The sequence below is a fragment of the Coffea arabica genome, chromosome 2e, assembly GCF_036785885.1.
Source record: "Coffea arabica cultivar ET-39 chromosome 2e, Coffea Arabica ET-39 HiFi, whole genome shotgun sequence".
Lineage (NCBI taxonomy): Eukaryota > Viridiplantae > Streptophyta > Magnoliopsida > Gentianales > Rubiaceae > Coffea > Coffea arabica.
This window is the reverse complement of record NC_092313.1, coordinates 20907533-20932462: the sequence shown is the minus strand read 5'-3', so window position 1 is coordinate 20932462 and position 24930 is coordinate 20907533. Positions and strand designations below refer to the sequence as shown.

Below are 24930 nucleotides of genomic sequence, written 5' to 3'. Positions count from 1 at the left end.
ATTAGTATCTCACTAGTGCTTATTCATCGAGTTGGGACATGTTCGACAGACAGGACAAGAAGGCGTGTCACGGAAGAACATGGAAAGCTATGCTTGCAAATTGGTAGCAATCTGCACTCTTCACCTACTACGAAGCTCTCCAAGAACACAGCACATTTCCTTATTGGGGACTTCTTCAATTCCTTGTCCTGAAAACAAGGCAGTTTCTTTAAATCATCGCTTGACATGCTAGCGCATTCTTTGCATGTTGTGCTGCTATACCTTGGATTGTGATAGCAGCCGCACTATGAATCTTATTAGTTCCCAGAAGAATTTTCTGCAGTCACATCTTCGAAGAATGCAGACGTGAATGGTTATAATGAAAATGATACCCATGCAACCTAAACCTGCCGAGATTAATAGCTGCAGGTACCACAAATTTATCTAGTTCGAATGAAATTGCTCAAATTTGTGTTCTTCCTCAAGCAGAATATGTCAAGTTGGTAGAATTGAGGAAGCCCAGAATATTGTATTTGGTATCTGGAAAATTCATAAGCTTCTGCAAGAGATGAATTTTTTTTTTTGGGGGGGGGGGGGGGGGAACAAATTGTTCTAAATTAACTTATTACTGAATCAACAAGTCCCAGTCCATATTTATCATGAATTCACTGAGCAACCATGCATATCGAATAAATGACAATATCTCGAAATCAAAATTCTACATTGCGTTGTTCCTGGAAGCATACTTTGGCTATACCAAAAGGCAAAAGTAAAAACAAATTTAGAAAAGAAAAGAAAAAAAAGAAGGCAGCATAGTTTTGTTGCATAGTTTTGTGCTTGTTAAAGATTCTCCATGGGATTGTTTGTTGCATCTTGCTTGACCCGTCCTCTTATCTTTAATTTATGATGCATGAGAAAAAGATGGGGCCTGCATCTGAAAACAAATACTAGTACAATTCATAGTTTTCATCTCTTGATGTTGACATTTACAGGGAATTAGGGATATCCGATACCAACGTAAGACGATAAGAAGAGAATGATAAGAGAACATTGCAATTTACAAGAGAAGGCGCATGCAGGTTTGTCAAGTTAAGCTATATATAGCTAATCAATGTAATGCGTGCAAGTGTAAAACCAACGCTCTCTTCTTTGCTTCAATTCTAGAGACCAATTAACTACAAGTGTTACTTATGAACTAGTAGAATGCATTATATTGTCGTATAAGTTTTGGTTATCTATGTTGATGCTAGAGCTAGTTATTAGTCTAAAATTCATGTATAGGATCGAAAAAAAAAACAGACTATTTCAACATAAAATCTAAAGGCTTGACTGAAATGTTCAAGTATGTTTAAATATGATTAGGTAATGCTACAATGATTATGTACATGTATCTATTGTCAGTGTATAATTTTTTTTTTGTTTCTGTTGACACGCTTAAATTATGTCATATAATATGAACTCAAATTTAAAATTCAAATCATTTACGTACAACATATATCCATAGTTGTTAGTGTTAAAAAAAATCAATATACTCTGTTAGTACATCAAAAGTTAATTCTACTCAAAATTATAGAACTTGATCAACAGCGATTTTTTTTAATTTGTTTTTTGTTTTTACACTATTGAAGCATTTTCTTTGGATTTTTTGAAAATACTGCTACGTACTAAGCACTAACTACTAACGTGGGCGGAAGAAATCACAGGTTTCTGAATCGGCTATATGGATTAATTTGATAGCATAACTGGGTAGATGATGCGCAAATCTTACAAAACATTTGTCGCTAATACTGAGATCTAGACTGCATTGATTGAAATAAAAAAGAATATACTTCAGAAATAACCACCTTATATCTATGTCATAATCGTAAACTGCATGGAAAAACAGACATCATCTGTCACACCAAGAGGCAAAATTCGATAGGGAAAAACATTTTTTTTTTCTTGGCCGGCCTAATTGGTCTCATCGGAGTTTCTGCCTAGCATCGGACACTTGTCCGTCTAACACGTGATTTCCAATATAATTCCTCTCACGTACAAGACAAATAGCAACGCAACATACACAAATTCACAGCATAAGTAATATAAGCAGAAGCACGTTTCGAAATGAATATGGACTTGTTTCAGAAGAACAATGGTAGCCGTGGTTGTGATTGTGATATTGCTAGCGTTCGCAAGGCACTGATGATGATGAAGGGTCTTCACCGTGAGTCGTCGTCCGGAGGAGCAGGCGGCGCCAGTGGTGGCGGTGGCGAGGGTGCAGGGATTAGAAGAATGCCGTTCCCACCTGGATATTTTGGTGCTTCTCGACCACCTTCCCGTCTGGAACGATCTTTGCTCCGCGGATTTAAGTACGTAAAAGTTAACACACTAAAATTAGCAAATTTTAGTTCCAGCTCGTTTCATGCAAATCAACTGAGAATTACGATGGTTAAACTAGTTTAACGTTTTCACCATATTGCACCATTGTATTAATTTCTTTCGAATAAGACGTCCCAATTGAAGCTCCATTTCGTTTTTCCTCCCACATAAAATTATTGATACTCAGAACATTTGAAAAATACTCACAAGTCGCGCCAGCATGCAGCCCTTCTAATTTATTTTTTATTTTTTGTTTTTCTCTTTGTTGTTGGGGTAAGTAAAGTCGCATGGCCTTTTGATATGCTGTTCATGTTTAGTTTCTTTATTTGTTTTTACGTTTTCAAAATTACCAAACATATTATATATAAAGGAAGACTCCATCGATCGGGGACCAGACTGAATTAACGGCACAGCTGACAATCTTTTATGCTGGAATGATCAGTGTGTATGAGGACGTTCCTGCTGACAAGGTAAAATCTTGTCAGTTTTCTTGTGAGTATTTGCAAAGAATGGAAACGGCAATTTATTTGGTTCTGCTACTATTTCAAAACTTTTTTCTCTCTGAAACAGGCCCAAGCTATTATGCTTTTAGCAAATCAATGCTCTGTAGAAGTAGAACCCCTTCAAGTCCAGAATGTGACAAAAGCAGATGCTACCACCAAACCAATTCCAACATCCAATTCACCATTACTCGCCAATGTCCCAGAAGGTAAAATGCAGAACTTTACTTCCGGAGACCTTTTCAAAGCCTGAATTTTTGAAAACTGCATGTGTTGTGTTAAAATTTGCTTCTCCATTTTGGGTCCCTCCCTTCCCTCTGCTTTGTAGACCTTCCAATTGCCAGGCGACACTCCCTCAGGCGTTTCCTGGAGAAGCGTCGTGACAGGTTGGTTCAGTTTATAATTTCTTTATATCCTTTGTTCATTGTTCTGCTGCTGTAAAAGTAAAACTAATTTATTAATCAGAGTTCCTTAAAACTTTTGATTCTTATTCTTATGCAGGATAGTAAACAAGTTTCCTTATGCTTCTTCGGACGACAGATGAAAGGGACATGGAGCTGACCATTTCCACCATTGATGGCTCCAATGATAGGAAAACTTTTTTCCTTCAACAATTAATAAAGGGCGCTATACAATTGTCTTCTTGTACTTTCACATTTATCAATTTGCAGCAGGGATCAGAGTGGGAATTAACTTTCACATTTTTCATGACAAAGTTGACGAGAAAAGAGAAAAATGATAGCAAGTTGCGCAATAGAGTGCATGATTCTCAATCCAGATTGTGGTTTGATTCACTAGAATTTGCATGTTCTTCCGTCACTTGTCTAATTCTCACGGCCTAAATTGTCCTAATTCCTTCTTTCAGGTCTAAGGCGTTCTTGTGAGAAAATTTGGTTATACGACGCCCGTTTCTGGGACGCTTTAAATTGCTTTCACTGCTAGTATTAGTTTGTCAGGAGACTGCGAATTTCAGAACATATTTACTGGTCTGAATAATAATTGTATAACCTAATCTATCCTAGACTGTAGGGGAGGGGGAGCCTAAAGAAACTTGTATTAGGGGCTAATAGGTACACAGATCTTGGGTGCTTTGGCACCATGTTTAGAATTTTTTCGCGCTTCAGGTAGGATTTAAACCCCCAAACTTAAGACCCTTCTTAGTAGCCACTGAGCCAAACTTAGTGGTTCTATATGCTATGATCTTGATTCCTTCAACTTGTATACATTCAACATTCTAGTACAGCCTTCATTTGGATAATTGCTTGTGAGAATCCTTTTAGAGTAACTGTTGTACAGCACTTGCATTGGAAATAAATGTGTAAGATTAAAACGTGATTTAAAAATATGCTCAAAGTTCTTTTAAAATGTAAATTTAATATGATATATTATTACAATTGAATGCATGACAATGCATAAAATTTGAATTTTGATTAGTGATTATGCATTAAATAGTAATAGTTTATACACGGTGATTTCATGAAAAAATTTCATCCAAACAATTAAGTCTTGTTTGTGCTCCAGGAGAAGGGATGGACCAGGCCGATCTCCCCACTCTTTCATCCTGAGAATTTGAGGCAGTAGAGTGGGTGGGTAACCGCAATGGGCCGTGGCCGCTCTCTCCCCACTAAGATAGTTGTCTGATCATGCCTGTGTTGGAATCGGGGCCCAAGCCCTTCTTTTTTCTTTCATTTTAATTTTTTAAAGGAGGTTTTATTTTTCATTTTCATTTTTAATGTTGGAGCTTCCCTCCTCCTTTCCATAATTCCGTCCAAACGAAGTTTAGGTATTTGTATTCCAGATTCATCGTAATGTTGTTCGCAAGAACTAAATTAACCAATATAGAGAAAAATATAAAGGATTAACAGATTTTAATAATAGATGTAAATATGCTTCTTCTCTTTTTTCTCCTCTTGTATGCAATAGAGGTGGGCAAAATTATTCGCTAATCCGAGAATCCGCCATATCTGATTCAATTCGATTCGAAAATTAGAATATCCGATCCATATTATTTGATCGGATCAAAAGAAGGTCGGAGACCCGACTCCCCCCACACATATATATTTTATATTTTATATTTTTATACACATACTATAAAATAATATTTTTAGCACTACATAAACAATTTCATTGAACAATTTGTATTACAAATATGAAAGATTATAGTTTATGTACCACATTTATTTATAGAGGTCATGATCTTATATTTTATAGAAAAGAGTTTAATTAATGTAAAACATATATTTAAAAAAATCAGCTACTTATTTCAAACTTTTATTGATTTTGAATTCTTTTAATTTTTTTTTTTACTTTTTCTTGTATTCTCTTCGCATGCTTGTTTCTTGGTAGACAATTTTTTGAAAAAAATCTTTATTAAATCTTAAATAAACATGTAAAATACAAGTATAAATTATTTTTTAAAAAAATTAAATAATAAATGGGGTGAAATGAGTATTCGTTAATTCGATCCTATCTTAATAAGTACCTTATAACGGGGTACCGCTGATATGCGGAGTGAGTAAGGGTCAGAAAATTATTGATCTGCAAGGTACAAGTTGAGTTAATCAAATGGTACACGAAGTGGGTCCCTGACCGGTGCTCAATCCTAACATGCAGAATCGAAATATTTGTAGCACATCTATTATTGGATTTTGGACTGTGGGTAGCAAAATTCCATCCTCCTATTAGTTTGAAACTTCATTAGAAACAAAAAAAAAAAATTCTAAAGATTTCAGATTGATTGATTACACGTGATGGAATAATATAATTTGACTGATTAATAAGTCTTTAGTTCATAGCAAATCAGAACCTGGAATAAAGCGTAGACAAACTTTTTGAATTGTCCCCAAGCTTTTGCTTTCGATGTAAAAAAGAATTATTTAACATGTTTAACAACTTTTGCAAGAAATTCTTTGCTCAATAGTAGTAGTAGTGTCATCTTTGCACGTTCATTTTCGTAAAATACTTTCATTTTTTTTTTTTTGTCATTATCCTCTCTTTCTTGGGAGGGGACCCCAAACGCCGCCAAAAGGTAACCCAATAAATAACTGGAAAAGAGGAATCTTAAATTCGAACCCCCTTTTTCCGGTAAAAATTGCGCAAAGTATAAACTAGTAAGTAGTGGAAAAGTGTCCGAAGTCCAAATCCCAATAACGGCCCGGAAAGATTGCTCCAGGCTCAGGTAGCAGACCAAATCCACTCTCTGCCTGAAGTCGTGAATACTTGTACCTGCAGCAATCCGATCCCAATAACACGCCTTCAGCTGACATTTAACTGAAGAAATTAACTACCTCACTCAGCTACTATTACCATTCGGCATTTTCCTCCACTTTCTTCTGCTTTCTCTGAGCTGAGCTCGGTCCTCTGATGGCGATGGCTTCTTCTCCTCTTCACTGACAAACTCTCTATCTCTCTCTGAGCAAACTATACATATACAGTACAGGTGGGAGTAAATAATTATATATTTATATATATCATCATCATCAATTTTTGCCGGAAAATGACGACGGTGACGAGTAATGGAGGTTCGAATTCAAGTACTCCAAGCCCTAGCTCAACCCCAAATCTCACCAGTAGACCGGAGCTGCCACCGGTTCTCAAGAGATCGAAAACAATCTCGGAGGAGACGCGGACTCCACACTTCCCTGGCCCACTGTTCCCCGCTGTCCGTCGCGTCTCTACCTCCCCTCCCTCCTCAAACAACCGCACTACCTCCGCCTCCTCCTCCGAAGTTTCTAGCGCCACCACTGTCTCCTCCTCCTCCTCTGTCTCCGACCAGGCCTTCAATTTTGCGGATCGGGACTATGTGTACCCTTCATTTCTCGGTCCTTACGCTACTCGAAGCCGAGTTGCCGCAAAATCTGCTGCACACAATAGTAATAGCACTGAGCGGCAGGTGACGGGGCAATTTTCGGCTCGTATGCCGTCTAATTTGAATGTGGATGTTGGTAATAGACTGGACTCCGTCCGCAGTATTGCTGCCCTTCCTCCTGCTCCTCGGCCGGCGAAACTCAAGTCGGATCCTTCCAAGCCCAAATCCATGGCCAAGCTGAAAGGTGAAAAGGATCTGAATTCCTTGTCAGTTCAAGTACCGGTTACTTCGTCTTCGTTGTCATCTAGTACGACGGCTAGTTCCAGTTCTTACAGTCCTCGGAAACCTCCCGGACATACAAGTTCTTGGGTTCTTAATTTGGTTAGTTTATCTACAGCTTTTGTCTATTTATTAAGAAGCTTTACAGTCGGTGTGAAATCTGTTCGGGGTGACGGAAACAACTTTTTTTTGAAAAAAATGAAGACAAATGCGGCTTCCACATTTTTTGTGTATCGTCTGTAGTTTTACTGATTGAATTATTTCCTTAATGCAGCTTAAATTGATTTGTACATTGCCTACACCTTATGCAATCTACTTGCAAAATAAAGTGGGTATTCTTCAGGTTCGTGTCCTCATATGAAATTGGCTGCATTCACTGTCAACCCCTGCTTCCTAGTGCTCTGTTGCTATTAATATTCTGATAACTAGGCTGATTTCATTGCAGGAAGAAATTGGTGATCTTCGTAGACTATGTAGCACTGGAAGTGCTGTTGGCAGTCACAGCATTAACCTTGTGGAGTTAGGAAATGTATTTTCATTTTCGTTTTTTGGTAACACTGACAGTAGAAAGCTTGCCCTTTATATGGTTGCGTGCACACTTATCACGCCATTTTTAGTGTACAAATATCTTGATTGCACTCCACCAATAAAGAACCCTTCAAAGGGGACAAGAGATAGCAATGAGGAGGTTCCACTGAAGAAGAGAATTGCTTATATGGTGGATGTTTGTTTCTCTGTCTATCCTTATGCAAAGCTACTTGCACTTCTTTTTGCCACACTATTTCTCATTGGATTTGGAGGCTTGGCAATATATGCTGTCAGTGATGGCAGCTTTACTGAAGCTCTTTGGCTCTCTTGGAGCTTCGTGGCAGACTCGGGAAATCATGCTGATATGGTTGGTTCTGGGCCACGGATTGTTTCAGTTTCTATTAGTTCAGGAGGCATGCTTATATTTGCCATGATGCTAGGGCTTGTTTCAGATGCTATTTCAGAAAAAGTGGATTCATTGCGTAAAGGCAAGAGTGAGGTTATTGAAAGCAACCATATACTTATTCTTGGATGGAGTGACAAACTGGTAACTCTCTGGGTACCTGCAAGTTGGAAGTCTAGATTATTCATATTTGTCTTTTCCTCTGAGACTGGACTATTATTCTGGAAATCTTTGTGAGACGTCTGATACCTACTTGCTTTCATGTGCAAGATTCTTTAGATGTCTAGTATTCTAATATGGATTCCACCATGTAGCATCCAGGAACAAGGAAATTTTCTTTTTGGGTTTTATTTTGTTTTTGGGGGGTGGGGGTGGGGGTTGGGGGGAGGGAGGATACATGTAGATTCTAAGTCTTTATTATGCATGGAAAATTCCAGGGAAAGGTCATCCTCTTGCAAAATAACTGAACAATCACCATGAGTGGTTGCAATTTAATTATGAAGAAAAGGAAGGAGAAACAAGAAGCTTTTCATGCATTGATGCCCTTATTTCTTTCTTATGGTTTCTGACCTTGAGATTAGTGAGGTACACTACCTGTAACCATTAACAGGACTAAGAGCTGGTTATGTAATGCAGGGTTCCCTTCTGAAGCAATTAGCAATAGCAAATAAGAGCATAGGTGGTGGTGTTGTTGTTGTACTTGCAGAAAGAGACAAGGAGGAAATGGAGATGGACATAGCAAAGCTTGAATTTGACTTCATGGGTACATCAGTTATATGTAGAAGTGGCAGTCCTCTTATACTTGCTGACTTGAAAAAGGTTTATTTGTATATATACAGTTTATTAAGTTCCATCTCTCTTAGCACGTGCAATCAGGCTAAAATTTTCGTGCTTGCAGGTTTCAGTCTCAAAGGCACGTGCAATCATTGTCTTGGCATCTAATGAGAATGCAGATCAGGTTCTTCTAGCATTGGAATGACAAAAATTTCATAATACAGTTGAGAAGTTACAAAAACTAACTGCTTAAATTTTCAAATTTGTTATCAGAGTGATGCACGTGCCTTGAGGGTTGTGCTTAGCCTTGCAGGAGTAAAAGAGGGATTGAGAGGTCACGTTGTCGTGGAAATGAGTGATCTTGATAACGAACCTCTAGTAAAGCTTGTTGGAGGAGAACTGATTGAAACAGTTGTAGCACATGATGTGATTGGTCGGTTGATGATACAGTGTGCTCTCCAACCTGGCCTTGCACAGGTAAAGCTAAGTCTAATCCGATTATACTGTTCAGGACATAACAGAAGCTAAACCAACACACATACTTCTAGGAGTAGCTTTCAAGCTTTCTTGCAATTCTGTCATCTTCCATGCCTTAACTAAATCAAATTTCTTGTAGAGCTGATTACAAAACTGAAAATGAAGTTAGAGTCCTTTTGGATGGATTTGGATTTAAATCCTACATCCAAAACCACAATTTTTTTAAAAAATATAAGACAGATTTAGATTTGCAATCAAATTAGTATTTAGGTGTTAAAATGAGGGTATTTTGAATTGCACCTAAAGTAGAGGTTATTTAAAATCCCTCCTTTAATACCTCTCGCTAGTTTCCTAAAGTATCCAATTTTGAACTTGTATGGGGCAAAGTTTAGGCTGCTGTTGACCATGGTGCATCATTGTGAAACAGAAACTTTGGTATTAACCCCCTAAAATTTTTAATCATTTCTGCATTACTGTTGTCAATTGTAAATAATGATAATTGCTATCTAAACAATTTATTCTTAGTTAATGTGAATCTTGAATTTTCCTCATCTGAAATCTCTCCATTTCAATTCCTTTCTTAAATCCATATCTACTGATCCAAAGGCACCCTTATTGTTTTGCAAGAGTGATTCAGATTTCCGTATTCACTGAATATTCCCTCACTTGCCCTTTTAGTTGCTTTTTGAATAGAGTAAGATAGAGTGCATAGACTGCAATTCTTCATGGGAAGAGAAAATGTTCATGTAGTTTGTTTGAAATTCTGTTTCGAACTTGTGATCTTCTCTTTGATGGAAGCTGCAATCATCTGAGAAATGGACGCAAGTTAGTTATGCATTGATGTATTTTCTTCAATATTTTTAATGCTGTTCAAGTATGGCAGATATGGGAAGACATTTTGGGGTTTGAAAATGCAGAATTTTATATCAAAAGGTGGCCTCAACTGGATGGTTTACATTTCGAAGATGTGTTGGTATCATTTCCTGATGCAATTCCTTGTGGAGTCAAGGTTGCTGCAGAGGGTGGCAAGATAATCATTAATCCTGAAGATAAATATGTTCTAAAAGAAGGTGATGAGATTCTTGTCATAGCCGAGGATGATGACACCTATGCCCCAGGTCCCTTACCAGAGGTCATAATTCTTCTCTATGTTGCAATTGGTGACACCTATGCATGCTACTTCTTTCTTTCCCTTAGTGCATTGTTATTTGACTTCTAATACACCTCATGTTTGTTTGGTTGTGTCTTTTTCTCGTTTTCTTTTTTTTTTTTTTTTGGTTCGAAAAGTGTCTTGTGATGCACATCTTTTTCCAGAATATGCTGAAATGAGAAAGAAAATCAATTGCTCCTCCAAATACTTGATTTCTGAAGTATATAGGCCTTGAAAATGTGACATATGGAAGCCTTGTAAGGAGTGGAGGCGAATAAGGATAACCAGAAAGGACCCTGATTAAGAAACCTTACTAGGAAAGAACAGAGTCTTTCTAGCCTATAAATGTATGCCATTGACCTTGTGTGTTGATACTTCTCATCATGACGATTGTTAAACTTGATTGGCTTTTGAAGAATGTTACACATACCATTCAAATTCTGGTCTTCTGCTGGTGCATATGGGATGTTTGCATTGAAAAACTTGTTGTTCACTTGATAGACTACTCAGTTCTCTTGTCTTGCTCGGAGCTTACTTCTGGTGCTTGCTTGATGAAATATTTATTCTGTAGCATGGTTTTCAGTATTCTAATTTCCTGTAAAAAAGTTGTAGATGGAGTTTGTTTCTCTATGATGGTTTTCAAGTCATATACCCTCCTCTTCCCCCCCCCCCCCCCAAAAAAAAGGACAAAAAATAAAACCAAAGAGTAATTGCTTTTGCAGATTGAAATCTGCTAACCTCTCTGTCTCTTTCTGTTGGAAGTGAGAGAGTGGTTGAATTTTCTTTAATTATTCTTCATATAGTAGCCGGGAGCAATGCATAATTAGCTGTGAACTTGGAAATTGTTGTTTGGTTTCGAATATGCATCATTCTTCCTTTAAGTACTGTGCTTAGATAGTGAATTTCTTTTGTTTCATGATGTGTTGAGCTGCAAGTGATTTGTATTCTTCCCTTTAGTCTTTTTCTGACAGTTAGTTTAATCCTATTGTTTACTGGAAATTTTGTTACAGGTAAGTCGGGGCCTTTGTCCTAGAATGATTGAACCTCCAAAATATCCGGAGAAAATACTTTTTTGTGGCTGGCGGCGTGACATAGATGATATGATTATGGTAATTGTATGAATCTTTCAGCTTGTGTAGGTTTCTTAACCAAGTTATCCTTTTGTCTGTAAACTTCTGTTTTCTTCGTTTACATCTTTCATGCTTTCGTTATTTGCTTGAAGATGTGAAGGCTTGTATGTATTAAAAACAAAAACATATAAGTGTTGTGAGAGTAAATGGGGTTTCTTTGCTGTTTTTCACTATTTAAAAAAGAAATTCATAAGATAATAACTGGATCATGTAACAAAGGGTGTGACATAGATGTCGTGGATTGTTAAATCAAACCTTTCAATCTACTTGGATGTAGACCTGATAGCCAATAAAAAAAAATAACTTGGAGATTTTATTTGTTATTCTTTGGTGACTGTTCTATTGGAATCTGCAAGTAACAAGGATGTGTCTCACTCTCACCAATTATTTTACTTGCGTTATATAAGCCACACAATCCTACAGAGGGTTGGTAGGACACGAAGATGTTAACCTGTAATTCAAGAAATTATGGACCTTTCAGAGATGTATTCCAATGAAAAGTTCCTATTCCCTTTTGTATATTTTTTTGTTAGGGAAAGGCTTGTGATTTTTGCAGTTATCTATCTAAACTGTAATTGTATCTGTTCCTTTCTTTTGAATTTAACCCACAGATTTGACCCTGTTCACCACATGGTTTTGAATGAAAGCCTCCTATAAGTTGAGACCATTGTAAGTCCCCAATGGTGGAACTACTTGAGCAATGGCTCAGAAAAGTAGGAGAGGCTTTCATGCTCAACGACTTGCCTTTTTCCCTATTTTATTGTAAAACAAAAAAGAGAGGGAAGAGACCTCTGGAAGTTGGCTTTTTGGTAGAACTGCACCATCAGGGAGACAGGAACCTAAATGGTGGGAGTGTGAAGCAGTAAGGTCTTGTAAGATTTGCTGCATGCATTCCTATGGCAAAAGCTGAAACGGATGCTAAATTCACTTAAATAGGACCATTTCAGATATATTATTTTAGATTTCTGAAGTTGAAAACACCCAGCACTTATAAGAAAATTCTTTGGTAGGGAAAACTAAGTATTCTGAGTAAGTGAATTAAAGGGGAGATGAAGAAAACAAGCTGTGCAAAAAGGCTGTTGGGGTCTTCTAATGGTTTCATTTGAATAGCTAGGTTCAGTTTCTGGACATGTTTCATTGATGAGGAAGTATGTGATATTGGTGCTGATGGTTTTTATCCTACTATGGATTGATTTTATTTGCTTCTGCCTTTTGTTAGGTACTTGAGGCATTCCTTGCTCCAGGTTCAGAGTTATGGATGTTTAACGAGGTGCCTGAAAAAGATAGAGAGAAGAAGTTAACAGATGGTGGTCTTAATATTTCAGGGTTAGAGAACCTAAAACTTGTCCATCATGAAGGCAATGCTGTCGTTAGACGTCATTTAGAAAATCTTCCTTTGGAAACATTTGATTCTGTAAGTTCCATCGTGTACGCTCAGACCTGCTGCTTTTGTAGCATCTTCTTGTCTGATTGACACTTAAATGTCAGCATTTGGTTCTCCTAAAAATGTCTTTAGTGTTACCATGATAATTTGTAGGACCTTCATTATTGGAACATGCAAGAATCTTTGACTTTTCTATTTCAGCATTTCATACGCGTGGCTGCATACTAACTCTAAGAGAACAGATATTGATTCTTGCAGACGAATCCGTCGAAGACTCTATTGTTCACTCAGATTCACGATCTCTTGCCACCCTCCTCCTTATTCGGGATATTCAGGTAACATCTGTTACCTCTTGTATGTGTGTTTTCCCTTTCCGTTTCTTTTTTCTATTCTTTTTGAGTGGCAGAGTGGCTCAGGTAGATACCTGTTAAGAGATAAAAAATCGAATCTCCTGTACCTACGTTACTTTACCATTGTTTTCCTATATGGTAAATGGATTTACTTCTATCACATTGCTCTGTGTGGGTAATTGAGCGGAAAGATTAATTGTGTCAAAAAAATTGTTTTTCTGTTTACTTCACTGAAGAACTTCTGTTGCATGACATGTAATATGTATGTCTATTCATGTACACAAACATACTATTCATACACGCAACGGATATCTATATATACAGGCATAATATTTGCATTCAAGTAAACACCCATAACACTAACATGTGAATGTTCTTGGTTAACTAATGAATACTTTGAATTCATGAATGATGTTAATGAGAAGCTGGTGTTACATAATGCAGTCAAAGCGGCTTCCTTATAAAGATACAAGATCCCTTCCTCTAAGGAACTCTGGGTTCTCTCAAAGCTCCTGGATTCGTGAAATTCAGCAAGCTTCAGATAAATCAATAATTATTAGTGAGATACTGGATTCTAGGACTAGGAACTTGGTTTCAGTCTCCAGAATTAGTGATTATGTATTGTCAAATGAGCTGGTGAGCATGGCACTAGCCATGGTAGCAGAAGACAAACAGATCAACCGTGTGCTTGAAGAGCTATTTGCTGAAGAGGTATGTTTCATGATTTGTTTTGCACTTCATGGTCTATTACTATCATTTTGTGCCTCAATTTTGTTATGATATGTATTCAACACGTTCCTTGTTCTCATTTTGTGGGTTAGCTGGAAAAGATGAGCTAAAGATTTAAAAAAAGAAAAAAGAAAAAAAAGATGGGTCCAGTCAAATCATTTCAAATGATCCTATATTTACGAAGCTGAGTCATTGAGAAGAGGTCTGTAGAACTAGAAATCTGATGGCTTTAGTTCATCTAGGACTTCTTCCTCTGAAATGGACAAGCACCTAAAAGCCATGGAAAGTGCATTGACCGGTCCTTTTAGTTTGGCTAAATATTTTAGACTCAAATACGCTCCTCAAAATTCATCTTAGTAGATGCAAGTATCAGCATGCATACATTGAAATTACTGTAAAAGGGGATGTAGAGATTATATCCAACTGAGTAAATGAATGCAATTATCTGAAATATGTTACTCTGAGATGAGCAAGCATTTAAGCCATGGAAAGTGCATTGATTGTTCTTTTTGGTTTGGCTAAATGATGTAGACTCAACATATTATCTTTAAAATGAATCTTAGTTCATGAAAGTGTCACTAACCATACATGAAATACTCTAAGCTAATTATTGTAAGGTTAAGATCTAAGTTTTGATTTGGGATGTGGTTGGTTTCACTAATGATGAGTGCTTGCCTTGATTGAGAATTAAAATTTCTGCTGCATATGCAATTAAATGTGATAATAAGTACCAAATAGCTACTAGTTTTTATCAGAGGGGAGGAAGAAGCAGGAAAGGGCATTGGTTGCTAATAAAAAGCTTTATTGGGTAGCTAGCCATCAACAAATGTTCTTAATGGTATGTGCGCATCCACTTCCCTCCCCATCCCTCCCAATCCTATCTCTCCACTATTCCAAGCTAATTACTTCATATTAAAAGTTTCTAGATTTATCCTACCAAAATGCATATAGAGAGGTTTCCTACCCATTATCTATTGGATTAATCTTATATACACTGATAGTGTATACATTATCAAGCCTAGATGCATGACAACTTGTCTTAATTTGAATTTGAAATCTAAGTTTTTGACATGTGGCATGCATCCAATCTTGACAGCGTATAAACTATTAGTGTATAGAAGAATAATCCCATTTATTTCATGAACTCTACCAACTTTTTGGGTGGAACCTACTTCCTTCTCCTCGTCGTTTGAACCTTGCTTGCATGAATAATTATTTGAGTAGTTAAAAGATAGAATTGACTTCTTATGCATTGACAGTGTATTGATTTTTTTACACTAGCAGTTATGGATGTATGCCACATGCGCATAATTTGAATTGCAAATTTATATTCATGTTATGTGGTAATGATCTAAATCTGCTAGTGTTAAAAAACTTACTCTAAAAGATAATAGAAGTGTATGTTCAGAAATTTGGGCTACCTAAGTCTCTTGCATAATTCTGTTGATTACTCTGTCATTGTGATGTCAAAATTCATATGGCAATAGTGAACTATTTCATTATCTGGTTGGGTTTAGGAAACCAACACTGACTTCCGGTGTATCTATAGGGCAACGAAATGTGCATCAAGCCAGCAGAGTTCTATCTTTATGACCAGGAAGAACTCTGCTTCTATGATATAATGATAAGGGGTCGCCAAAGATGGGAAATTGTGATTGGTTTTCGCCTTGCAACAGCTGAGTGTGCGGTAATTAACCCGGTGGACAAGTCAAAGCCACGTAAGTGGTCCCTCGATGATGTTTTTATTGTCATTTCCAAGGGTGATTGAGGAAACCGGCAAATCGTGCTTCTCTGCATAACTATATATTAGCTAAATAATGGCTTGGGATGAGGCGACTTAAGTTGTTTCCCTGGGTTTCTGCTGATTATGGCATTGAACAAATATAAAAGTATGAACTTTTGAAGGTAATGGCCCATCTTTCATATTTAGCGAACTGGGGACAGTGGCTTGATAATTGCAAGAAGAAGAAAAAAGAGATGGAAGAAAGCAAGGCATTTGGGACATGGCAGTATTAGTTTATAGGTCTATATGTAGAAATATGCCACTAACTGGAATGTGGGCCTCGGCTGCTTTCCATGGAATAGATGATGGCTGTGTAATCAACGCCTTTTCTTCGAGTCACGAGAGTAATAGTGATACTTTGAAGTAAAATATGCAGAAATGAAAGCGAAAATTTTAGCACAAACCTTAATCATCCTCATGGTTGCGTCATTCTGCCTAAAATAGGTAGAAGGAACTCCATGACCTTTTAGTTTTGGGTTCTCCTGAGCTGCCTTTTTACTGCTCGGTAGTGGGAATGATCTCTGATGGGGGTCACATTCTTCTAATCCTTCCTGAATACAGAAGGCCACTCATCTGACGGGAAGAATATTGAAGTGAGAGAAGTCATAGCAAGCAAGAGTTGGCCTGTTGTGACCAACAATTGCTGTGGGATGGCACCGCCTAGGGTGTAACACAGTTTGATTTTGTACATGTTCCTGTAATTCCTGATTCGATGAAATTTTGTTGAAGCTCGGTATACGAGCATCTCTACTTCATTTTTTCCCGTTAAAAGGTAGTGCTCCTCGACCTCGTTGTCTAGTTCTGCTTATATTTTACCTACATCCATTCTGGCTAGTAATAGAATTTCCCCTTCATGGACTGAGCTTAGCCTAAGTAAGGCAGTTTCTTTCTTAAGACTTGTACCTGTTTTGTACCACTTTCTGATTGTTTTTTCTTTTTTGAATATATCACTTGAGTATTCTGAAGGACTCGCTTTCACCTTCAACTGTGAAAGTTGAGATTTGGCATAATACCTCAGAGAAAAGTGAGAAAGGAGCCAGTGCAGTTGGGGTTCCATGCAATTTGATTCGGTTGTACTTTCTATATTATTTGGTATACAATTACATTATATTATTGTACTTGTGAAAAAATTGATGTAAATGAATAAAATATTTAGCTTATATTTAAATATATACATCAACAGTTGCATAAATCCCAATCGGACTGGCCTCTAGTCCCCACTGGTTGAGCCTACTCTTGGGTCCTATCTAGGACTGTAATTAGAGCTGTTAAATGGAATGAATAGCTCAAAAGCTCGATTGAACTCGACTCGATAAGGGTCGAACTCGGTTTGTTAATTGTGATAAACGAGTCGAGTTTGAATTCGAGATATGCTCGTTTAATTAACGAGTCGAGTAAGATCAACTCGTTCGTTATCTGAGTAACTCAATTGGCCTCGATAAGGAAGGATATGTATGTCATTTCACAATTGAAAAGAATAAAAATTGAAAATTATAGGTTTTCTTGTGGTTAATTTGCATGAGCTCGAGTTCGAACTCGTGCAAGCTCGACTCGTTTGTGATAAACGAATCGAACTCGAGCTTGAACTCGAGTCATATGTCTCATTTGGCGAGTCGAGTTCGAACACATTTCAAAGCTTGTCGGCTTAGTTGAACAAGCTCGAGCTTGGCTCGAGTTCAGTTCGAATCGAGCTCGACAGTTAAATACTCGGTTCGATTAACAGCACTAATTGTAATCTTAATTCAGTTGTACATCACAAATTTAAATATATACAACAACTGTTGCATAAATCCCAATCAGACTGGCCTCCACTCCCCACTAGTTGAGCCTACTCCTGGGTCCTGCTTAGGGCTGTAATCGAACCGAACTGATCGAATCGAGCTGCTCGTGAGCAGCTCGGTAAAAAACTTGACTCGCACTTGGGTTGACCGAGTTCGAGTAGTTCGATAAATCGAGCATGTCAAGTTCGAGTATCCAAATGCAATGTTCGAAGGTTTGTCGAGCCTTATCGAGCTTTTTAATTTTAATTTTTTAATATTTTATTATTATGAAATTACCCTTATGCTCAAAAGAGTGGTTTAATTTACAAAATTTTTCAGGTCGTATGAAAATTTTTAAAAGGCAATAATATTTTTTTTACTCAAAAATTGTCAAGAAAATGAAATTTTCTGATTCAATCTTGATAAGGCTCGTATTAATTCGAGTCAATGCGAGTCGAGCTCAAATTCTGTGAGCAATCATCGAGCTCGAACTCGAGCGCTCGAGTTCCAATAATACTACTCACTCGAACTCGAGCTTGAGCATTTTTCTTGCATGTCGAGTCTAGCTCGAGTATCAATATACTCGAATTCGATTCGATTTGATTACATCCCTCGTCCTACCTTAAAGTTGGCCAGATGTTTTAGGTTTCTCTTGCACTTTTTTTCCCTTCCTTCTTTTCCTTTTAAATCCACAGAAACTATGAGTGAAGTAAAGCTTCATCATACTGTTTGTATATTCCCAGGTTGTGTTCGGTCTGTGCCTTGATTCTTTTACTGCAGTTCTCAGCAACAGCAGTTTTTTTTTTTTGGGGTCTAAAAGTTTATAGATGATTAATTGAACCGACAATAGCTGTAAGAATGGATGTAATGAGCTGGCAACGGGACCGTGGGACCTTTTTTTCCTTGTCTACTTGACCTAAAAAATGGCAAAACCTTGGGTAGATCTGAACCTCGAAACCCAATGGTTTAAATTGCGACACACCACTTTGTGAAACTGTATGGCATAATATGGCATAACATGCGCTATTTAAGTGTGAGCCCTTAAATATAACCGACGTATCTAACCACCGTATTCATTAAAAAATCTACCCAGACATGTAATGTAACGCAGGAGCATACCTACCGTGCCTTAACGAGGCAAGGTTTTTTTTTTTTTGTGGTGAAATGCATGTGCACTTATCAATTGTTTTCTATATGATGGTCAAGTGATGTGCTTATATTTGTTTATCGTCCAAAACTTGGGGAGACTCGATTTTCAAGAATTCAATGGTTCAGATTGTGTTATACCATTTGATACGATGGCGTGACGCAATTTGGACTATTGAGTTTTTGAAAATTGAGTCTACTTAAATGTGAGTGTCAGCCTTGTTTATTAGTTTAAAAAAAATCCATCATGTTTCTTGCTTTTAATTAAAGAAATTTGAGAGAAGAAAGTTGCAGCTTGTTCCATCCACTTTCACCGTTCAGAATCAATATTTGCCAGGTGGATTTTACAATGCATACTTATTTATCTCCTCTTGCTTTCTGTTTACTAAGTCACTCGTGGGTATTTTTTTTACAACATTTCGATTTCGAGACTTTTCACGTATAATTTAAAGAAAAAGGGTATTTTTTTCAGAACATGGAAATGAAAAATTTTTCAGAACGTGGTAATGAAAAAGTACTCATTGGGCAGATAGTGACAACGTATCTGTAGTTGAATTAAGTACACATTAGGAAAAAAAATGAAAAACTTGTATGAACACGAAAGGTGTTTTTAGTGGTCTTGTTGGAAATTATTCATCATCAAACTCGAAAGCTGTGAATAATTGAGTTCGGATAATATCGTTTTCTGCAAATATGTGATTGTGGCAAATATCTCCAATGAAAAACTTACGAAGAAAAGGATCCAATAATGGAGATACAGAGTTTATTCAAAGCCTTGAGGGCTCAAGGACTTAAACCGAAAACTCGTACCCGTTTCCTTTACGTGGTTGTCACCATAAATTCGAAGAACAAAGTTGGGTGAACATTAATGATTTGTGCCTTGGTAACCGCCGACTCTCACATTTCCTTCTCCATGAGAAGATAAGCACGCATCAACCATCAAGCGATATTTTCTTTGCCTTGATGGAAAATCACCATTGCTCATATTAATTTGACGTTGCCATTAATACTTTCTTTTTCTTTTGAAGTTGATGTTTTGGAGAAAAAACATGTACAACAAAGTACGTACTGGGGTACTTTTTGACAATCGCAAATTTTGCGCAAAAACGTTGATGATACAGATATGTGATGCTATGAGATAAAAAGACAACTGAAAGACGTGTTGATTATACAAATAAAAAAACTCTCATGACAAATAATTCACTGCCCAAACAAGCTCATAAATAAACAAAGGTAAAAGTGGAGAACAAACTTACACGCCAAAAAACTTACAAGGTAAAGTGGAGAACAAATCACACAGAGTCATGCTCGTAAACAAAGGACCTTTCTTAAGGACTGAAAAGAGCCAGCCTTGAACTATGATCCTCGTATTAATAATTGCTCTTACGTACTCTTGCATACATCTTTTAGATATAGACTACAATTATTTCATAAAAAGCTGCAATCGTGTAAAATTTAATATTTTTGTTTTTCTTGAGGAAATCAAAGAGGCTCCCAATCTCAGAAGGAAATATTCATCATGTCCACGGCTAAGTTCTCCATCATTATAGCTTCTACTTCTCCACAACAGTATTGTACACTTGGGGTTGACTTTCCTGCATAAAGAAAAAAAAAATAGTGCATGGTTAGTGAACTTTTCCACCCAATTCTTAGCTTAAAATTTTAACTGGATTAGTTCTTTGTTTTATTTTATTTTTCGTTAAAGTAACCTAAAGGAAAGATCATTATTGTTTTTTGGCACGGACAAAAATTTTTGGGTGCAGTCATACCGTAGAAGGATGACTTTAATTGGTTGTTGCTGGTTGGTCTTGGTAGCTTCTTAAGTGGGCAGGAAGAAAGTGGAAGGACCGGGAGATTTTGGCAATTGCAAATTTCAATCATGTAGCCATCAGGATCATGGAAGAAGAGCTGATCCACTGTTATACCACCTTCCTTAACCACTGCTGTGACATATTCTATGTTCATGTCCTCCAACTTTTGCATTATGACCTCCATATTGGTGCACTGGAAAGAAATGTGATTGTCTTTTGGATTAATCTTGCCTTTCTTGCTTGGGACATCCGTTACTTCAAGCAAGTGGATTCCAATTCCGTGGTTGAATAACCTGCAGGTTTCAGTTCATCAACCTTAATTAGTTAACATTCCAAAATTCAAGCAATATAGTACTACTTTAGTCAACGGCTGAATAAATAAGATGAAACTAATTGTAGCATCAATTAACGAATACAAGGTAAATTATCTGCTGTATAAATGTACGCATTCCAACCATAGATAATTGCACAGTTCTCTTTAAAAATTATCTAAGCTGTGTTTGACTTCCATATATATATATATATATATATATATATCCCACCTGCCATCATCTTTAAATGAAATTTTTATTTGGTTGGCGAATATATATGGATCTCACATCGATCCTTTGTATGCCATTATTGTGTGTAACTGTATCTTTCCTGGTAGGTAGGTTGGTTGCATGACGTTTCCGAGCGGTGATTGCAGTTGATTTTTATTGGCATGAACAATTGTTAAAGTACTATTGACAACGTGGTAATTGATACCATATGAGATCCAAAAATCTTCTTTCTAACCCTTTAATTATGTAACAGTACTAATTGGATTCTCTTCCATTTGAAACAGGATAGGATAATTTTTTTTTTTACTGTTGAATTTCACATTTTAGTACTGCAGCTTTAAGGTCAAGAATTAGGACCTGGGAGGAGGTTAGGTGGTGGATCAATTCTTGATTTCTCACTTCTTCCTTGAGTTCTTAAAGAAGTAGCATGATAAGAGACCAAACAATGAGCAAAGCTGTTTTGCACAGGAAATAAATGTGTGTGAGCTGTGAAGCTTACAAAGGCAAAAGTTTTCTAGGGCCCTCAATTATTGATAGATCTTAATGTCACTACTGCCTTCTAATTACTTCGATATGGGCCCCTAATATTGCATGGAGGGGTCTATCAGCATTAACCAAGTTCTCATCCATCGTGTGGAATTAGTTTTCATATAGATTCCACTTCTCTTTGGGCAACATCATGCAATTGATTAGTAGCCATTCATCTCTCATACATTAACCCTATTCATTTGTTTGGCTTGGTTTTGACTCAAATAATTAAAAATAAGGAACTGATCGAGGAACAACTTTATTGGACTGAATAAAAAGATTAAGCAAAGATGACATGTAAGAGATGAAATGGTGGAACATACCAAGCTCCTTCAAAGTCGAAAGAAGAAGGCCTTTTAATGAGCACAAATCCTAGTACTTCCTCATAGAACCTCACCGATCTGCTGACAGATTTGCAAACAAATGAGACATGGTTCAACGACAACAAGGGCAGTTGTTGTGCGGCCTGGTTTGCTTCCTCAGCTGCAGCAGCAGCAGAAGAAGAAGAAGAAGCAGAATATGATGATGATGATGATGATGGAAAAGAATGTATTGATGATGATGAAGATGAACGACTCAACAACATCTCCTCCATTATTCCTGTCTCCATAGCTAGCTGGTTACCTTCACCTATTTGATATCTGCGGCTTAATTAATGATAAGACTGTTCTCTTTATATGACTATGAAGTAATTTGCATGGACAAGATGCAATCACGCAAATCTGGGATGGCATTATTTTCGTGCAAGTCTTGCATGTACTTATAGTGCGGAAGAAGAAGAATTAGCTAAGAGTTGGAGAGAACGATCGAAGAGGGACAGAGGTGGGTGGGGGGTGGGGCGGCTGTGGGCAAATTCCATCTCAATCCTACGTCACAAACCCATGTGATGCGTACAACATCTTCATAATTTATGACGATCTTATCCGCTGAAAGAACCGTACTGCTTAAGACTTTTCGGAGAGAAAAATTTGCACCACCGGCCTAATTTCCACCAGTGCTCTTATCAATTATCAGCACGTCTGAGCCCTGAGTCTCAGATTTTCTTACGCAGATGTCTCTTTTTTTTTTTTTTTGCTCATCAATTTTGCAGTTCTAAGATTACCTTTGGACCGTGTGATTTTTGTTGGTTTCCGGCTACTTTGTCATTTTATGCATATGGCTTATATCAATTTGCATCGTATAAGGTTAAGGGGTCAAATTGTTGGTTTTGGTTGGTTGGGGGAAGGAGAGGAATTAACCGCACAATCAATAGCGAAAGTCAGTAATAAACATAATATCATAAAATATAAAATTTCTTATACATTAAATTTTATTAGTAAAAAATATTTTTACAAATTTAATGTTTGCATCTTTTCTATTTTTATTTAATTTTTTATCTTCTTTAATTAATTATTCTTAAAACCATTATTTTAAAAGCAAAAAAAAAAGTTCGCAAAATGTTATATCTACGAATTTGTATAAAATCTCTAGAGAATTTTTAATAAATGAGGATACCTTCAGCCTCTTTCAATTTAAAATAATAGTTTTAAGAATACTTGATTAAAGAAGATGAAATATTAACATTTTAAAAAAATTAAAGATTTGACCAAATATGAAATGATTTGACAAAAGTATCAATATTTTGAATAGTATGCATAATATTGATACTTCTAATTACTTCTTTTTTTTCCCATGACAAACAAATTATGATAATACCACTAAAATTGTTTGATTTTTACTTAAATATATGAACAATTTTTTTTATTTTTCTTTTAGAGTTGGATGACCTAAATTTACACACTAAGCAAAAGTTAATTGTTTGCTTCGCTCAGTGGTCAAGGTAGGGCTCTTAGAGTTCTCTTCAAATACCATGTTTAACAACTAGGGATAGAAAGGGCATGGGAAGGGGTAGAAGAGTAAAATAAAATAAAAATAATTGTTTGCATAAATATCGGTTGCATGCTCTACCATTATTATTTTTCATGTTACGTAAGTTGAATCTATTAGTAGCTTAATGAAATTCCTCAAACATGAACTTATATGCACCGTTTTCTAAAAAATGAAGATATGTATAGCCTTTGAAATTGAACTCTTTGTATTATTTTGTGTATTATTTCTGTTAACAATGGAATACAGATGATTAACCACATCTAAATTTTGTCCGTCTAACTATTCATTTTTTGAGAATTGAAACCTCATTAGTAGAGATATATACTTGAGTTTTTATTTTTTATTTTTTGGATTGAATCTAATATAAAGTACAAACAACGATAATTCTATCGTCTTAAGAACACCTTGTTTTGGTATCAATAGTAGTAATATTTTTAAAAATTTGAAAATTTAATTAGGTTGTGATTGATAAAAAGTTTTTAATGGAAATAAAAAATTAAAATAGAATGCAAAGAAACACATTAGTTTAGAGTGTTATATTTTGTTTATTGTCTTTATAATTCAAATTCAATTAAAGTTACCGCTTTTTCCCTAACCACTACAATCATTGCTATTATTAAAATACAATAAATCTAATTATTAGGGAGAAGGGTATTTTGGATAAATAGAACAGATCCTGCGTAGTTTCTAGTGCTTAATATTTTGTCTTCCCATCAATTATTGTTTTCTTCTAAATCAATAGATATAATGAATTTTAATCATCATAATAAATTAAAAAGAGTATAATATGAAACTTCAATCATCAAATAGTAAGTAAGGACATAATTGGAATAACAAAAACTAAAAGCACAAGAATGCTTACGCTTACGCTCTAAAATACCAAAAGTCTACTTTTTATACAAGTAATAGCAATGAGTAATGATTATGTGGTGGACCTCTTTCTTGATGATTGTTGTTTTCCGAATCAATAAACTCAAAATTTGTCACCTTGCCTAATGATCATTATCCGTAGTTAAGCATATTGCTAATTAGTAAGTAGTTTTTTTCTTTTAAACTATCGTCTTTGTTGACATTCTATAGAGGGAGAAAGCCAAGAGAAGGTCGGCCGGTGTATTGTATGCAGCTAAATGTAACTTTTGAACCCTCAAATGAGACAGGAGGTGGTTGGTAAAACATTTCAAAACCAAAGAAAGATGACTAGATACAGATAGATGTCCGAATTGGCATAAACAATTAACAGTCGACATTCCATCTTTCCACATAGATAAATACATATACATATATATATATATATATATATATATATTGTAGATACAGATAGATGTCCCAGTTGTAATAAACGATTAACAGTCAGACATTCCATCTTTCTATATGTGTTTTGCATGTAATACACAGTTGTATCATGACAAACTCCATGAACGGCGGAATTGGAAATCTTCATATTGTGCTTTGCACCTTCAAAAGTTCAACTTCCCACTCCTTCACCCAATAAAGGTTCCCCAAAAAAAAAAAAAGAAGGAAAAAAGGGCTCCCTTGGAATCATTCAAAGCTAGAACGTCTTCCAAATTGCAGATGGAAGACTTTGTGTTTGGATTGCATTTTCCATGATTTTTCATGGAAAAAATACTGTAGCGATTTGATG

General features: G+C 36.3%; 3 protein-coding genes across 7 annotated transcripts; 2 read left to right on the top strand and 1 right to left on the bottom strand.

The window, feature by feature from the left end:
• The first annotated feature begins 1891 nt into the window (after positions 1-1891).
• On the top strand, positions 1892-4060 carry LOC140037223 (protein TIFY 3-like). Its single transcript, XM_072081412.1, has 5 exons — positions 1892-2327; positions 2708-2807; positions 2908-3046; positions 3166-3223; positions 3339-4060. Exons 1-5 carry the CDS (start codon positions 2083-2085, stop codon positions 3379-3381), a joined length of 585 nt encoding a protein of 194 aa, XP_071937513.1. The 5' UTR covers positions 1892-2082; the 3' UTR covers positions 3382-4060.
• A 1862-nt stretch (positions 4061-5922) lies between these two features.
• LOC113731913 (probable ion channel POLLUX) lies at positions 5923-16600 on the top strand. 5 transcript variants are annotated; one of them, XM_072079842.1, is made up of 12 exons: positions 5923-7026; positions 7199-7267; positions 7370-7999; positions 8492-8674; positions 8754-8813; positions 8903-9106; positions 9990-10238; positions 11267-11371; positions 12606-12800; positions 13013-13105; positions 13565-13831; positions 15367-15498. In XM_072079842.1, exons 1-12 carry the CDS (start codon positions 6334-6336, stop codon positions 15469-15471), a joined length of 2853 nt encoding a protein of 950 aa, XP_071935943.1. In that variant the 5' UTR covers positions 5923-6333; the 3' UTR covers positions 15472-15498. The 5 variants fall into 5 exon arrangements, with proteins under 5 accessions (XP_071935943.1, XP_071935944.1, XP_071935945.1 ...); XM_072079841.1 differs by having other exon boundaries at positions 5926-7026; positions 15399-16600; XM_027257425.2 differs by having other exon boundaries at positions 5927-7026; positions 11267-11365; positions 15399-16600.
• Positions 16601-19737: 3137 nt separating this feature from the next.
• Positions 19738-22166, bottom strand: LOC140036860 (glyoxylase I 4-like). Its single transcript, XM_072079839.1, has 3 exons — positions 21743-22166; positions 20308-20642; positions 19738-20133 (listed from the first exon to the last, which is right to left on the bottom strand). The coding sequence occupies exons 1-3, from the start codon at positions 22027-22029 to the stop codon at positions 20039-20041; spliced, it is 717 nt and encodes a 238-aa protein (XP_071935940.1). The 5' UTR covers positions 22030-22166; the 3' UTR covers positions 19738-20038.
• Positions 22167-24930: the final 2764 nt, after the last annotated feature.

Bases quoted from the DNA above. Each gene is read 5' to 3' on its own strand.
- LOC140037223 (XM_072081412.1), top strand. From the start codon at position 2,083: ATGAATATGGACTTGTTTCAGAAGAACAATGGTAGCCGTGGTTGTGAT. The intron at 2,808-2,907 runs GTAAAATCTTGT...TCTCTGAAACAG, and splicing joins AGGACGTTCCTGCTGACAAG to GCCCAAGCTATTATGCTTTT. The intron at 3,224-3,338 runs GTTGGTTCAGTT...ATTCTTATGCAG, and splicing joins CTGGAGAAGCGTCGTGACAG to GATAGTAAACAAGTTTCCTT.
- LOC113731913 (XM_072079841.1), top strand. From the start codon at position 6,334: ATGACGACGGTGACGAGTAATGGAGGTTCGAATTCAAGTACTCCAAGC. The intron at 8,675-8,753 runs GTTTATTTGTAT...TCGTGCTTGCAG, and splicing joins TACTTGCTGACTTGAAAAAG to GTTTCAGTCTCAAAGGCACG. The intron at 12,801-13,012 runs GTAAGTTCCATC...CTAAGAGAACAG, and splicing joins CTTTGGAAACATTTGATTCT to ATATTGATTCTTGCAGACGA.
- LOC140036860 (XM_072079839.1), bottom strand. From the start codon at position 22,029: ATGGAGACAGGAATAATGGAGGAGATGTTGTTGAGTCGTTCATCTTCA. The intron at 20,643-21,742 runs GTATGTTCCACC...TGAAACCTGCAG, and splicing joins TTCGACTTTGAAGGAGCTTG to GTTATTCAACCACGGAATTG. The intron at 20,134-20,307 runs GTATGACTGCAC...TTCTTTATGCAG, and splicing joins ATTAAAGTCATCCTTCTACG to GAAAGTCAACCCCAAGTGTA.